At 49.3% G+C, this 14,340-nt stretch overlaps 2 protein-coding genes across 2 annotated transcripts; both read left to right on the forward strand.

Moving 5' to 3' along the window:
• Window positions 1–5,635: 5,635 nt before the first annotated feature.
• On the forward strand, window positions 5,636–8,768 carry LOC136497015 (uncharacterized). Its single transcript, XM_066492798.1, has 5 exons — window positions 5,636–5,943; window positions 6,075–6,124; window positions 7,238–7,361; window positions 7,459–7,566; window positions 7,913–8,768. Exons 1-5 carry the CDS (start codon window positions 5,760–5,762, stop codon window positions 8,542–8,544), a joined length of 1,098 nt encoding a protein of 365 aa, XP_066348895.1. The 5' UTR covers window positions 5,636–5,759; the 3' UTR covers window positions 8,545–8,768.
• A 2,594-nt stretch (window positions 8,769–11,362) lies between these two features.
• On the forward strand, window positions 11,363–14,120 carry LOC136497182 (uncharacterized). The gene is made up of 4 exons (XM_066492967.1): window positions 11,363–11,659; window positions 11,766–11,815; window positions 12,950–13,073; window positions 13,188–14,120. The coding sequence occupies exons 1-4, from the start codon at window positions 11,476–11,478 to the stop codon at window positions 13,934–13,936; spliced, it is 1,107 nt and encodes a 368-aa protein (XP_066349064.1). The 5' UTR covers window positions 11,363–11,475; the 3' UTR covers window positions 13,937–14,120.
• The last annotated feature ends 220 nt before the right edge of the window (window positions 14,121–14,340 follow it).

Here is a 14,340-nt window from a genome sequence, read left to right on the forward strand (position 1 = left end):
CCCGCACGTGGGTCCGCCAAGGACACGATCGCACCAGATCATTTCTGGACCGACCAAAGGATTTTGCCCGCTCAACTAGGACTCGTAGATCTTGACTCTGTTTTGCAATTGAATTTACTGCGGTATCCACGGCAACCCGATCGGGATTAGTTACCAATTCAGGCGGCATGAATGTGGCCAGCGTCACTGGAGCTGACGAACGAGGTTTGGGCAAGGGTCCCCTCCATGGACGAACCATCCTAGGTCGCCGGAGAGGAAATTTTTGTACGAGCAGGTTGATTTGCGAATGGTCGAGTATTTTCCCGATCCACAGTATCAGCCTCGTTTGAAGATTGAGAACCGGCAAAAGTCGATTGGCAAGGGAGCTGTGAGTCAGACTCCCACCATCGAGATCCCTTTGGGAAGCCGATTTGATTCCAAAAATCTTCACACAAAGTTTCCTCTGATTGTGCAGAGAACTTGTTCTTGTTGGCATTGAATTCGCCGGAACATTTTTCGAGAGCATAACCAGTTGCCTCGTCGGGGTTAAAACCTGCCAAAATAGCTGAATGGAAAGACTCACCGTACTCCGCCGACGTCGCAGGCGCCTCTTCATCCTCTAGCTGGTTGTCCGATGGATGTACAGAAGCTTCATCAGCGGAAGCCACCAGTCTCGATCTTGCCAGAACGGAGATAGGCCGAGGCGCCAGGGTCAGTCGACGGCGTCGTAGCAGAATTGGATCCTCAACTGAATCACCATCCGCGCCTAAATCCTCGACGGCACCACCTGCCTTCCCCTTATGTCGAGCAATTAGTGCAAATTTGCTTTTGATGCAGGGTGGTATCAGATTAAGATTTTGTTTTTGCTTGCTCATTCATGCATCTTGACCTTTGTTTTGCAGTATGGATACAAATCCAGAAGCTGCTAGTAACGAGTTTCTCCTTTTAACTCTTTTGTTGCAGAGAACAGATACTTGGATGATTCAGGAACTGCTCCCAGGAGCAGGCTCCTATAGTCCTACGTGTGGCCACAGATCTCACAGTCATAGTACGGTGTAGGGAAGGGCCAGCCCTGCACCAGGCCGTGATCCCTGTCCGTCTGTGTTTCAGGCTTTCAGCAGTCGTTGAATCTAAGATCCGAACAGGGATTGAATTTGCTGTCGGTCCTTTTGGCCTCCTTTTGGTGAGACATCAGACATAAGAAGGACCCCAAACCCCCATGTATCTGTAGATAAAATTAGAACGCAGCCTGAGAAAGTATATGACGTTCGGTTTGGCCTGAACCGTATTGAAATACTGAAATGATGTCTGGAGTATCGTTTCCTACCTTTCCTCTAGGGAGGTGGGAACAACTCACCTGTTTTGTAGTGCCTGTTCAAGAAGAATACGCCCTCTATCAAAAAAGAAGAAGCAATTTTAGGTACCAAAGGTAGTATAATTTTTTCATAAGTTAAATTATCTTAGATCAAGTTTAATATAAAGAAAAACGGTTATGTTACCATTGAGACATCCGGAAGGCCGAAACTTGCTCCACTCACTGTCGCATGTGCCGCTCACCTAAAAAACAAAATCAACTCCCGCACACCTTGCTCCGCTCTGCTCTCGTCCTTACCCCTTCCGCGCGCTCCTCATCCCTTGCCACAGCACACCAGTTCCCGGTGTCCTCCACCACCGGGAACCCCCAACACCCGCAGATCTGGCGACCCTCTCCCTACCCCGGCAAGATCCATGGAGAAAGAGCGAGATCCATGAAGGTGGCACGTCGGTGTTGCAGGGGAGTGGGCGGCTCTCCTCCATCCCAGCGCTGCGCCCTCACCACCCCCGGTGGCACCCTCTCTCACCCTGGCGACCGAGCTCCCCCACCATCCCAGTGGCCATGGCGCTCCTTGCCCCTCATCCCTCACCGTTGCCGCCGAGCCAAGCCCGGTACTGGCGGCGATGGTGGCGGTGGTGCTCATGCGCCGCCAGCTCTGACTCCAACGGCTGGAATCGACTAGCCAAGGCTTCCCTTCCCCTATGTTGCAAAAGTATGTTTTAGGTGTTTCAGTCATTTCAAAGGTATGTTGCAAAAATAGATCGGGTGCTGCAAGTATTTCAGAAGCATGTTGCAAGTAGGGATGGTAGCGGGGCAGGCTCGGGGCAGATATCCGCGAGTTTCAGGTCCAGCAGGTTCAGATTCGGGTTTGAATTTCCCCCCACGGTTTTCGGGTTCGGGGATCCGAAACTTATCGAGTTCTGTTTCGGGTTTCGGTTTTCACCCACGGATGCCCAATGGAGGTACGAAATAGACATTTTGAATAAAAAACTCATGTGTTTTTATTAATAAATTGTTTATGTAAGCAATTAAATTTGTTCTAAGTTGAGTCATGAAATTGTGTGTTGTTTATTGCCTCTTATTTATACATATGAATATGTAAAATGCATCATGGATATGTTGCTAAAAATTCCTTATTATTATTTTGTATTGCCATGTAGTGGTGGGTTTCGGGTTTCGGTAAAGATGAGCCTGCAGCCCGCAGCCTAATGGCCCGACACAAAGTATGAAATTTTGGCCCTGGGCCGATGCTCAAGCACGCCGGGCGGCACGGCCCGACACGACAATTAGAGATAGGTCCGGTACGGCCTGGTGACCTCCAAGGAATGCTAAGTGCTAACAGCCCACCATGTAACCTTAAGGCCTGCTAACTCACTTCCCCCTTTCCCTCCCCCAGCCGCACTCCCTCTCGGCTCGTGCCCGCGAGTCACGAGTCTCGTGATTCCTCGCATCACGTCCCGTCCTGCTCGTGTCCCCGCACCACAGCGCTCGTGGCCCCGCACCTTAGCCTTACCATCCTGCTCGAGCACTCGCGACTCCCTCTGCTTCGAGCGCGGTGGCCTACGCTTCCAGCGCAGCGGCGTCAAGGACACTGCCTTCGAGCGCGCTGGCCGGCGCCGGCTTGGAGCAGCTCCTCCGGATCCAGCTTCGAGCTCCTCAGGGGCGGGCGTGCCAGCCTCCTCCACGCCTTCTCTGGATCTGGTGTCACTCTGCTCGGCGGCGAGAACGCCGGCGGTCGCCGCCACGTCCCCTGCCTCCTACCCTCCCCTTCCCCTCTCTCTATTGGCAGCTGATGGGCCATGGGCCCGCTCGGTGAACTTCTGGGCCCAGGCTTTTTGGGCTGGCACACCACGAAAAACGGCCCGGGCCGTCGGCCAGGCACGAAGGTCTGGTACGGCACGGCCCGGTGGGCCCTTCCATGCCGTGCCCTATCGGGCCCATGCCGGGCTGGGCCGGGCGGCTCGTTTGCTCATCTTTAGGTTTCGGTTAACCAATCGGGTTTCGGGGATCCACCGGGTTTGGTTTCAGGCTTTCGATTATCACTCGAACCGGTGTTCAGGGCGGTTTCGGGTTTTGAGTTCATGTCCGCGAAGGCTCCACCTGATCCGAATCCGCCCATTGCCATCCCTAGTTGCAAGTGTTTGTTCAAAATATTTCATCTATTTCCAGACGTACGTTGTAATCATTTTTATCTAGATGTTGCATATGTTTTCACACATATGTTGCAACAATATATTCTAAATGTTTCAGCTGTTTCAGTCTTATGTTGCAGTAAGTGTCTTTATATGTTGTAATTGTTTTATCTGGATGTTGCATACGTTTCACACACATGTTGCAAGCGTATGTCCTAAATATTTTATTTGTTTCAAATGTTTGTTGTATTTCGAGTGTTTCATGTTGCAAGTGTAGACCGTCTGCATTGGTGTCCATGAGGGCAGGTAGGGCCATGCCGCGGCCACCGACGCGTGGAGGAGGTGCATGCCGCCGCCCGCAGTGTGGGAATGAGGCACATGCCGCACGGTGCCATTGTGGAAGAGGCGGGGCGAGTCTTTTGGGCGCTCGGGAAGAGACGTGCATCGTGCCAGTGTGGTAGAGGCGAAGGCAAGTCATCCGAGCAGTGTGGGCAGCGCATTTGAAGCAGGCGGTTCGGATGCGAGCATGGTAAATGGAGCTGGCTTGGGCGGCGCGCGAATCCGAGTGGATGGGACGGAGCAGCCACGGGCGTCCGAACATCCAGACGCTAGTGTTGCCGAAAAAAGTATTAACTTGTATAACATTGGATAGGTACGATATAAAGAAATTTATTCTACAACAAGTCTGATGATACTTATTTCGTATCATAAATATTGATCTTTTTTACATAAATTTGATAACATTTAAGATGATTCGACTCACAACAAAATTGAAATTGTATTCTTTCTATGATGGGTAATTGTTCACAACATTTTACAAGAAAAAAATGTGAACACAAGTTGAATAAACGTTGCAGCGTGTGATAGGATCCATTTCTCTCATGCACGATGAGGTACAAGTATATATATAACAAAAACATTAGAAACATATGAATCACGTACCTGATATCTCTGTGTGTTATACCGTACCCAGAAATCAGAGACCGTACGTGTCGTAGCACTCTTGCTTTTCACTTTTCAACCTCCCTTTTCTTGATATGATCTAAACCGTAGTTCCGACCTTGTCGTCAAATCTAGCACTCACTGTGACGCACTGTTTCAAGTCAATCAGAACCACATGATCCAAGATTGAGCGGGTTGCTGAGTGCTGACGCGTGACGTTGTGCGGATCTGCACTTGTGAACTGCACGCTCGAAACGAAAGGGCTGCCCTGCCTGCCACTGCCAGGGGCCAGCGATCTAGTGCTGCTCTCTGGTGGCCTTCCAGTTCCAGTGTGAATGAAACCCGAGCGCACTACTAGCAGATTGCTCTTGCTTCGTCCCTGCAACTGCAACGGATATGATCATCGTACGAGTTGTAGCGTGCTGCGTTGCTCCGCTAGCTGGTTCAACTGCAGGCGGTCCACAATGGCCGTGACCCTGTGCGTTCTTGTCCCGTGTCTGTGTCTGCTGCGGTCACGATCACCCGACTCCTCGCTCGCTTGGCTTATAAGCCGTACTTTTTCAGCCAACAAACAATATTTTTCTCTCACAACAAATCAGCTAACGGTACTTTCAACCATAACTTATCAGCAAAGCGAACAGGGCAAAGTGCCTCTGCCACTCTGAATTTTCCGGGTTCTCCAGAGCCGATCGCTTCAATTTGTCAGCGGCGGCACGGTGGATCCCTCCCGCCGCGTGCCTACACGATTTCCGCACAACGTGCCCTGGACGACGACGACAATCTGTGGGCAACGAAAGACGCAGATCGATTTTCCTCCGATCGGAAGTGGATCTGAGTGTGCGCAGGGACCATGCACGGACAAGCGGTGAGCGTGCGTACATGTTGATGTTTCAAGCGCTGGAGGCTGGACCATCATGCGCAGCACGAATATTCGCCGGTCGCCGCCCATGTGCCAGCCAAGTTGCCGGCGCCCGGCGCTCTGCCGCTCACCCCGCAAAGGAGGCAGCTGGATGGGCAGGCGCGTACGTAGCGCAGATTAGCTTGCGGTTGCGGACAAGAGCAACGCGAGACAAGCGGTGGCCGGCTGGCCCCGGCGTGCGGCGTGCTCACGAGACGACAATTCGATCGGGCCGGGCCTGGCATTTGGGAGCAGGAACCGAGGAGTGACCACTTCGGATTTGGCACTACTATCTTATCGCATCCCAGCTACATCTTTGACTGCATACACGTCCATCCATCCATTCCAGCAGCTGTCGTCAGTCGCCCTCCCAGTCAGTCACTCAGTCAGTCGTCCCTCTTGCTCCTGTTCTGCTTCTGCCTTCGTTCGTCGTCCTTCTTAAGGCGCACCCGGGCACGCACGCACGGCGACACCACGCCTGCGTTGGCTGATCATGGCGGCTAGAGCTCCGCTGCTCCTCGCGGTGCTGTGCGCGTGCGTCGCCACCCTCGTCCCGGCCAATGCGGCGGCGGGGAGGAAGATGGTCGGCGTGTACGAGCTCAAGGCGGGCGATTTCTCCGTCAGCGTCACCAACTGGGGCGCCACCATCACCTCCGTCGTCCTCCCGGATTCCAAAGGTGCGTTCGACTTTCCTCTGATCCTCTCTGCAAGAATCCATCCATGGCGTCCGTCCTCTCTGCTGTACGTGTGCGATTATTAGTCCACCATCACCAGCGTATTTACTCTGCCTCCCCAACTTCCTTTCCAGGGGATTTGGCTGACGTCGTGCTTGGCTATGACACCATTGGAGGATACGTGGTAAGGTTCACTATCACACACTGCTCCCGTTCTTACTGACATAACCTATGTTGCGCCCACCGCTTGGTTTATGTTTATCTCTGCAACAATTCTACGAACTGTACTACTGCTTGTCAGTTTGCACCTTGCTGACCGATGCAGATGTGGCCTGCATAACGTAGTGAGCCTTCGGCATGCATTCCTTTTCCTTCCTAATTTTCAGTTTCCGAATTTGCTCCATACTTGATACTTCGTATTCGTAGTATATATGCAAGGAGAAGATGTATTCAAATTCCTTGGGCATCGAATATCCCGCAAAACCGCTGTCAACTAGTCAATCATTCAGGGATATAAAAGTAGAGAAGGTCATCAGATTGAAAACAACCACAAGGACCTATGTCGTCGCTTTCAGTTTGAGCTGAGTTTTCTACACGGGGAGGTCCCAGGCAGAGAAAACAACCCCCACAGGCCACTCAAAAATTGAGATGTGTTCGCAACGTCTCAACCTTTCTAAAACACAGAGAGATAAGTATATTTGGTGATGAAATAGAAGGGAAAAAAAAAACAAGAGAGAGTGGAGAAAAGAAAGAGAAACTCTGGAGAACCAGAAGAATCGACAAAACGATTTGGAGATTAGCTGGATGCAGTTTAATTTCTTTATTTATGCCGGTGGCCATGTTACCCGTGAGACAACCTCCACCACGTGATCTACTGATCTCTGTCCAAGACTGTGACTTGTTCACTTGTTCCCCAGCTTTTTAACCATACAAATTCAGAAATATTTCTTACCATTTTATCCTCTTTTCTGAAGCTTCACTTGCCATGTAGTATACTTCGTAGTTATCGACTTCCAGTGTGGTTGCGATTTAGTCACAGCACTAAAAAAATGATAGCATAGTGACCAAGCTAATTAAATCTAGCTAGAGCCAATAGGAGAACAGGTTAAATGCAATCTTTTTTTTTTCTAAAAAAAGCAACTTTGCCAACCTTTTGCCAATAGGACAACACTTCAAATTGAATTCTTCCACAGTTCTGCAGTGTGCTATAGTATATTCAGTTTTGTCCTCAATGGATAAGTAAATAAAGCTCCTAACTTGTTTTTTTAGATAATGTCCTAACTTGTTTTACTGTCAGAATGGTACAAGCTACTTTGGAGCACTTGTTGGACGAGTAGCCAACAGAATTGCCAATGCACGCTTCGTGCTTGATGGAAAAGCTTATCATCTTTTTAAAAACGATGGCAACAACACACTTCATGGTATATGCTTCAGGGTTCAGTGAATTGAAATGTTATCAGTTCTAGATAACTCCAATGCTCCATGAACAATGGCAAAATTTACCTTACCCTTGTTCAGGTGGCCATAGGGGTTTCAGTCAGGCTATATGGACGGTTAAAGAATTTGTCGGCGGCGGTGCCTCGCCCTACATCACACTGTACTACCATAGTTTCGATGGAGAACAAGGTAACACTGAGACATTACATACTCTCTCAGTCCAAAAACAAAACACATCTTTTTCAGAACCAATCTTCATTTAAACCAAATACTACTCCCTCTGTCCCTTCTTTGAGAAAATTTTCAAACTTTGGAACCCCAGACACGGTCAAATCTGTAACATCAGTACTGGTATTCAAGGTTTGACTGATTGCCGGGAGTTGAATTGAGAAACTGAAAACGGCACATGCATGTGTTGTATCGCTAAAATGAGTGTGACCGATCGAAACGCCTCTCTCTCTCTCTCTCTCTCTCTCTCTCTCTCTCTCCTCTCTCTCTCTCTCTCTGTGTGTGTGTGTGTGTGTGTGTGGAACAGGTTTCCCAGGCGACCTGGACGTGTACGTGACGTACCAGCTGGCGTCCCCGTACGTCCTGCGCGTGCACATGAACGCGACGGCCGTGAACAAGGCGACGCCGGTGAACCTGGCGCAGCACACGTACTGGAACCTGGGCGGGGAGGGCAGCGGCGACGTCCTCCACAGCACGGTGCAGCTGTTCGCGTCCCGGTACACGCCCGTGGACAGCGCCCTCATCCCGACGGGCGTCGTCACGCCCGTGGCCGGCACGCCCTACGACTTCCGCGCCCCGACGCCCGTGGGCTCGCGCATCCGCCAGGTCTCCGGCGGCAAGGCCGGCGTCTACGGCTACGACACCAACTACGCCGTGGACGGGGAGGACGGGGCGCTGCGGAAGGTGGCCGTCGTCCGGGACGGCGCGTCGGGGCGGGCGATGGAGCTGTGGGCGAACCAGCCTGGGGTGCAGTTCTACACGGGCAACTTCCTCCTGGACGTCGTGGGGAAGGGCGGCAAGGTGTACGGGCAGTACGGCGCGCTGTGCCTGGAGACGCAGGGGTTCCCGGACGCCGTGAACCACCCGGACTTTCCCTCCCAGATCGTCAGGCCGGGGCAGGTGTACAAGCACGACATGGTGTTCAAGTTCTCCTTCTAGCTAGCAGCCACAATAATGTCCATCAGTTTCGCAAAAGCTCCTCATCGACAACAACAAGGCTCAGAAGGTGACTGCCACCAGCTGGGTCCTGGGACTGGATCACTGGACACACAAGAATATACTACATGATTCGGAGCCAATTTGCGAACCGTAATGTTTGTCGCCAAGATTATGTACTAACCAATCCAATCGAGTCATGCACAATCTGAAATCAAATTCACGAATCATTTTGCTAGTTCTGTTTATACTATGAACCAAAGTGCTTTTTTTTTTGCATGGACCGTGCTACATAAGAAAAATCCTCACGGCAAACAATTTAATGAAGCGTGGATGGCCAAACGACCCTGAATGCAAGTTATGTGGAAGCGATCATGAAACACCACGTTCACTAAAACAGCATGGAAGGATATCAAGCAATGGTTCAATTGATCAGTGCTTAACACGGTTGATACAAATGGATCGCTTAATTCATACTACTGGTGGAAGTGCAGGAGGAGTGGACAAAACCCAGAGACGAGATTTGTATGGGATCTTAATCTTTTACTTTTTGGTGGAATATTTGAAAGGAAAAGAATAGGCAAACCTTCCAGCACAAAACCTTAACTCCAAGACAAGTTGCATTTTTGTGCAAGTATGATATTCTCTAGTAGAAGGGCGGGCCTGGTCTAAGTGGTAGAGTCTTACTGCCTGTGACCGAAAGGTCTCGGATTCGAGTCGTGGTCTCCTCGCATTGCACAGGCGAAGGTAAGGCTTGCCATTGACACCCTTGCTCAGACCCCGCATAGAGCGAGAACTCTCTGCACTGGGTATGCTCTTTTATGATATTCTCCAGTACCGCACGGCCACGGCCACCGTGCAAAATCTAGCAATATCGCAGTTGTCCGTTAGTTGCGGTGAGTCACAGTAGTTACTGGACAGTTAGCGAGCCCCCTCTTGTGTTGGTGTTTCTAAGTCGGTTTTTTAGTTTTTTTTCCAACTTTGTTGCTCTTTTCTCCCCCAATGGAGGCTCAACTGTCCAGCTGTAAATACTTTGTAAAGCTCTTGCCTTTTCTTTTTATCGTCTAATAAAATCTACAACAAAGCTTTTGTCATCCTTTCTAAAAAATATAATAAAAGAGCAATACATTTGAAGAATATTGTACCCACACAACGGCTACTTACCCACCATATATTTTGGAATTGCGTGACTCAATTTAAATCAATTTAGAGTTATTTGGGGCGGATGGCAATATGACAGAGCCACGTGGGTCTAAACCACAAAAATGTAGGGTTTACACATGTGTGCTACTATAAAAGAGAGACATTTGGAAAATGCTATCCACCCAAAGGTTACTCACCCACCTTATATTTGGACTTAAGATGGCTAAATCTGGATCAATTAGAGGGCCACAGTCCCATAAGGTGCAAAAGACAAACTTAAGGGGTTACACATATTCACTACTATAAAAGAGAGAGACATTTGAAAGTAGTAACCACCCAAAAGCTACTTATCCATCCTTTATATGGACTCTCAGATGACTCAACTTAAATCAATCTAGACATCTGAAGAATGGAAAACCACACAAAGGGTACTTACCCATCCTGTATCTGCACCCTTGGGTGACTAAACCTAAATCAATCTATATCTAAATCAATTAGGGGGCCACAACCTCACAAGGGTGAAAAAGACAAACTTAAGGGGTTCCACTATAAAAGAGTGAGACATTTGGAATATAGTAACCACCCAAGGGCTACTTATCCATCCTATACTTGGATTCTTGGATGACTCAACCTAAATCAATACAAACATTTGGAGAATGCACTCGACCTAAAGGTATATGAACCCTTGGGTTACTAAACCTAAATCAATCTAGACATTTCTACTTACCCGCTCTATGTTTGGCCCTAGGATGTCTTAGTATAAATCAACTTAGAGGTTATCTAAACCGGACACTATAAGGGTCTAAACAACGTAAATGTAAGGGACTACGCATGTCTGCAACCATAAAAGAGATATTTAGAAAATACTACTATCTACCTAGTGGCTACCTACCTACTCTATATGTGGACCTTATTAGATGACTCAACCTAGAGGTTATGTGAAATGTTTCACCATCATACAGAGTGCCACAAGGATGTAGATGGTACATATGTCAAAGGTTACACCTATTTGTCACCGAAAACTCCCTCGTGTTGTTATTTTTCAGCACGAGGCTGAGATTTTTGTTTCCCTTCCCTCGTCGCTTCCTTTTTCGTTTGTATCGTTCAGAAAAACAATGTATTTTCTAGATAAATATTTTTTGCATAGTAAAAATTTCTAGCTCTGCCACTTGTCCTTATGCATGCATTTTGTGTGCTCAGATTGCACGAATGAAATATATGTGACTCTATAAAACGTACAGCAGTAGTTAAAATCAATGCTTGTGTTACACAGAAGTCGTCCAGTTGAGAGATTTTGTTTTTTTTTTGGTACTTTTGTTGCGTCTTTCTAGGTAGCTTTTCCCCGATGACCGGTCCAAGCTGCACACGTCGAAATTAACCGACGACCGCGCCGCTTTCACCGGTGGCCCGTTGCTGGCCTCGCCGCCCGCATCGCCGCCGTGCCAGTGCCACATTTCTACCGCGGCTCAAAGTCACCGATGGATCGATGGTCACGGGACGAGGATGAAACTCGTAGGGAAGGGACACAACCTGCAGCGTGCGCGTGCATGATGGCCCATTTGACTAGCTACTACAGTACCACACATCCGGAGAGGAACGAAACGACCGCTTCATCAAGCCCGTCCAAACCATCGGCATCGCCCAACTGATAGCCGCCTATATTAGGCGACCGGTGTCCATCACTTGCGGCAGAGCTCGGCAGCCGCATGCCTGCAACTGCAACTCCTCCCCTCTCCTCCTCCCCAGTCCCCAGTGTGCTCCCGTGCTTCCGCTAGCCATCGCTGGCCGCCAATGGCGAGGCGTGAGCAGTTCCTCGCGCTGCTGCTGTGCCTCGCGGCCTGCGCGCTGGCCACCGGCCCCGCTGACGCGACGAGGAAGACGGTCGGGGTGTACGAGCTCAAGAAAGGGGATTTCTCCGTCAGGCTCACCAACTGGGGCGCCAGAGTCATGTCCGTCGTCCTCCCAGACTGCGAAGGTACCTTACCTTACCTGCAGTGCTCATGCTTCATGTCTCCTCTTCACCCCCCTTGTTTCCTTCCTTTGGTACCAAGCTTGATGATTTCAGGCGTGTCTTTCTGCAGGGAATTTGGCTGATGTCGTCCTTGGCAGAGACACCATCGCTGAATACGTCGTAAGCTCGCCAAAAACCACTCTGAATGTTCCTTTTCTTTTATCTTTGTATGCACTGTTCTTCCATCTTTCTTCAGCAGTATGCCCTGCATCTGCATTTGCCGTCCGTTCGTTGAGCATGAACAGATATGGGCGAGAACAATGCACGGTGCAGGCACACAAACTTATTGTAGAGTGGCGTGCACGGTGCAGGCACACAACCTGTCTGTTCAAGCTGCAGTCCAATAAGTTTACTACATCTAGTAAATGCCAAAAGTTGATCCTTAATCAGCATGACCTAATGCACTATTAAACATAAGCACCCACCCAATAAGGTTGTCCTCAAGCGAGATTCAATAACTCAAATAGTACCATCGATTTGTCATCTGCTTTGTAGTACCACTAGTACTTTTCTTTCCCTGAACGGCTGAAACACGAGAATACAGCATGTTTAAGACAATCTACTTGCACGTCATGCTCGCTTGTTCATGCAACGGAGTACTACAATATATATTTAAGACATCAAGATGTTAATGTAAGGAAAACGTGATGAATCATGAAGAACCGACAGTTGACAGATAATCTGTAGCTATTCTCCGCTTTAGGTTCAGTTTGGATGTTATGGTTTTTCAGAAACTGTAGTATCAATAATGAACTTTAGTTTTGAAACAAGAAATACATGAAGCCATAATTTTTTTTAAAAAAAGAGAGAGAGTTAGAGTAAAGTTTCTAAAGCTCCAAAAAAGACTAGAGTTTTAGCTACCATGGTTTTCAAAACTGTAAAAAAATCATTGCATTCAAACACATTATAGTTTTCAAAACCAAAGTATTTTACAAAACCATGACCTTTTTTTAAACAATAAAATACTTTGTATCCAAACAGGCTAGTTCACACAAAACCTCTGCATTATATGCAATTATTGTAGTCCCTTTCCTGAGGTCATGCTGGTCAAATAAAGTTGCATCACTCAAGGAGAACTTTCCAAGAACAAGATAATCCTTCGCCACCAACCAAATTTCATACTGGTCAAATAAAGTTGCATCTCATCAAGCTTTAAGCTGCCTGAAAGTGACATGTTTGCTGTATTTTTTCTTCTGTGTTATATCCAATATCCTCATTTCTAGTTTATCTCTGCAACTTGCTCTGTTCAACCAGAATGATACCGAGTACTTCGGGCCGATAACGGGCCGCATAGCACAGAGAGTTGCCCGGGGCCGGTTCGTCCTCGACGGCAAGGTCTACCACATGCACAGGAACGACGGCAGGAACACCATTCACGGTACATCCAAATAGAGCCCATGATTGATCCTGTACATTAGTACATACTACACCGCGTTTAATCGATTCTTTCAGATGCTTATGCACATCAGTATACGTTCTTGTTGTTCATCAGGTGGTGACAGAGGGTTCAGCAGAAGCATTTGGACGGTGAAGGAGTACGTAGGCGGCGGCGAGTCACCCTACATCACCTTCTACTACCGCAGCTTCGACGGAGAGCAAGGGTTACCGGGGAATGTGGACGCGTACGTGACGTACCGTATGTCGGGGCCGTACACTCTGGGGGTACACATGAACGCGACGGCGCTGGACAAGGCGACGCCGGTGAACTTCCTGCTGCACGTGTACTGGAACCTGGGCGGGGAGGGCAGCGGCCGCGACGTGCTGGGCCACACGCTCCGGCTGCACGCGTCGCGGTACGCCGTGCTGGACGACGAGCTGCTCCCTTCGTCGGGGCGCATCGAGCCCGTGGCCGGCACGCCGCTGGACTTCCGGACGCCCACGCCGATCGGGTCCCGCATCCGCCAGGTCGTCGTCATGGGCGGCCGCGCCGTCGGGTACGACGCCAACTACATCATCGACGGCGGCGGGGAAGGGACGATGCGGCCCGTGGCGCAGGTCCGGGACGCCGCGTCCGGCAGGGCGCTGGAGCTGTGGGCGAACCAGCCGACCATGCAGCTCTACACGGGGAACTTCCTCAACCACACCGCGGGCAAGGGCGGCAAGGTGTACGACAGGTACGCTGGGTTCTGCCTGGAGACGATGGGGTACGTGGACGCCGTGAACCACCCCGAGTTCCCGTCGCAGACACTCAGGCCCGGCCAGGTGTACAAGCACGATATGGTCTACAAGTTCTCCTTCTAGGTGATGATGATTACGACGACGTTTGGTGAACTGTGCACAGGCACGATGTAGAAACAGTTCACCATTGGTATGTGGAGGGCAATCAATAATCTTTGGATAACAAGAGATGACATCTCTTTTTTTTCTCTCTCTTCGGTGTTTTCAAAGAGATGAGTAGCCGAATTCGTGCTTTCAGCATCAACGATGGATGGATGGCCTTTCTTCTCGGTAAGAGTTGACAAATCAGATTTTCCATGAGTCCTCAGAGAGAGGAGATTAGAAAAGACAAGCAGAATGTAAATAAATAAATCTATAAACAACTACAACACGGCACCAACAAATTTAGCTAGAGAAAAAAAAAAGATTGAGGTTGGCCATACATAATGGTGTAGTATGTATTTATAGCTAACTTGTTATATAGGTGT

This window comes from Miscanthus floridulus, chromosome 12 (genome assembly GCF_019320115.1).
Source record: "Miscanthus floridulus cultivar M001 chromosome 12, ASM1932011v1, whole genome shotgun sequence".
Classification (NCBI taxonomy): Eukaryota; Viridiplantae; Streptophyta; class Magnoliopsida; order Poales; family Poaceae; genus Miscanthus; species Miscanthus floridulus.

Bases quoted from the DNA above. Each gene is read 5' to 3' on its own strand.
- LOC136497015 (XM_066492798.1), top strand. From the start codon at position 5,760: ATGGCGGCTAGAGCTCCGCTGCTCCTCGCGGTGCTGTGCGCGTGCGTC. The intron at 5,944-6,074 runs GTGCGTTCGACT...CTTCCTTTCCAG, and splicing joins CGTCCTCCCGGATTCCAAAG to GGGATTTGGCTGACGTCGTG. The intron at 7,362-7,458 runs GTATATGCTTCA...ACCCTTGTTCAG, and splicing joins TGGCAACAACACACTTCATG to GTGGCCATAGGGGTTTCAGT.
- LOC136497182 (XM_066492967.1), top strand. From the start codon at position 11,476: ATGGCGAGGCGTGAGCAGTTCCTCGCGCTGCTGCTGTGCCTCGCGGCC. The intron at 11,660-11,765 runs GTACCTTACCTT...GTCTTTCTGCAG, and splicing joins CGTCCTCCCAGACTGCGAAG to GGAATTTGGCTGATGTCGTC. The intron at 11,816-12,949 runs GTAAGCTCGCCA...CTGTTCAACCAG, and splicing joins ACACCATCGCTGAATACGTC to AATGATACCGAGTACTTCGG.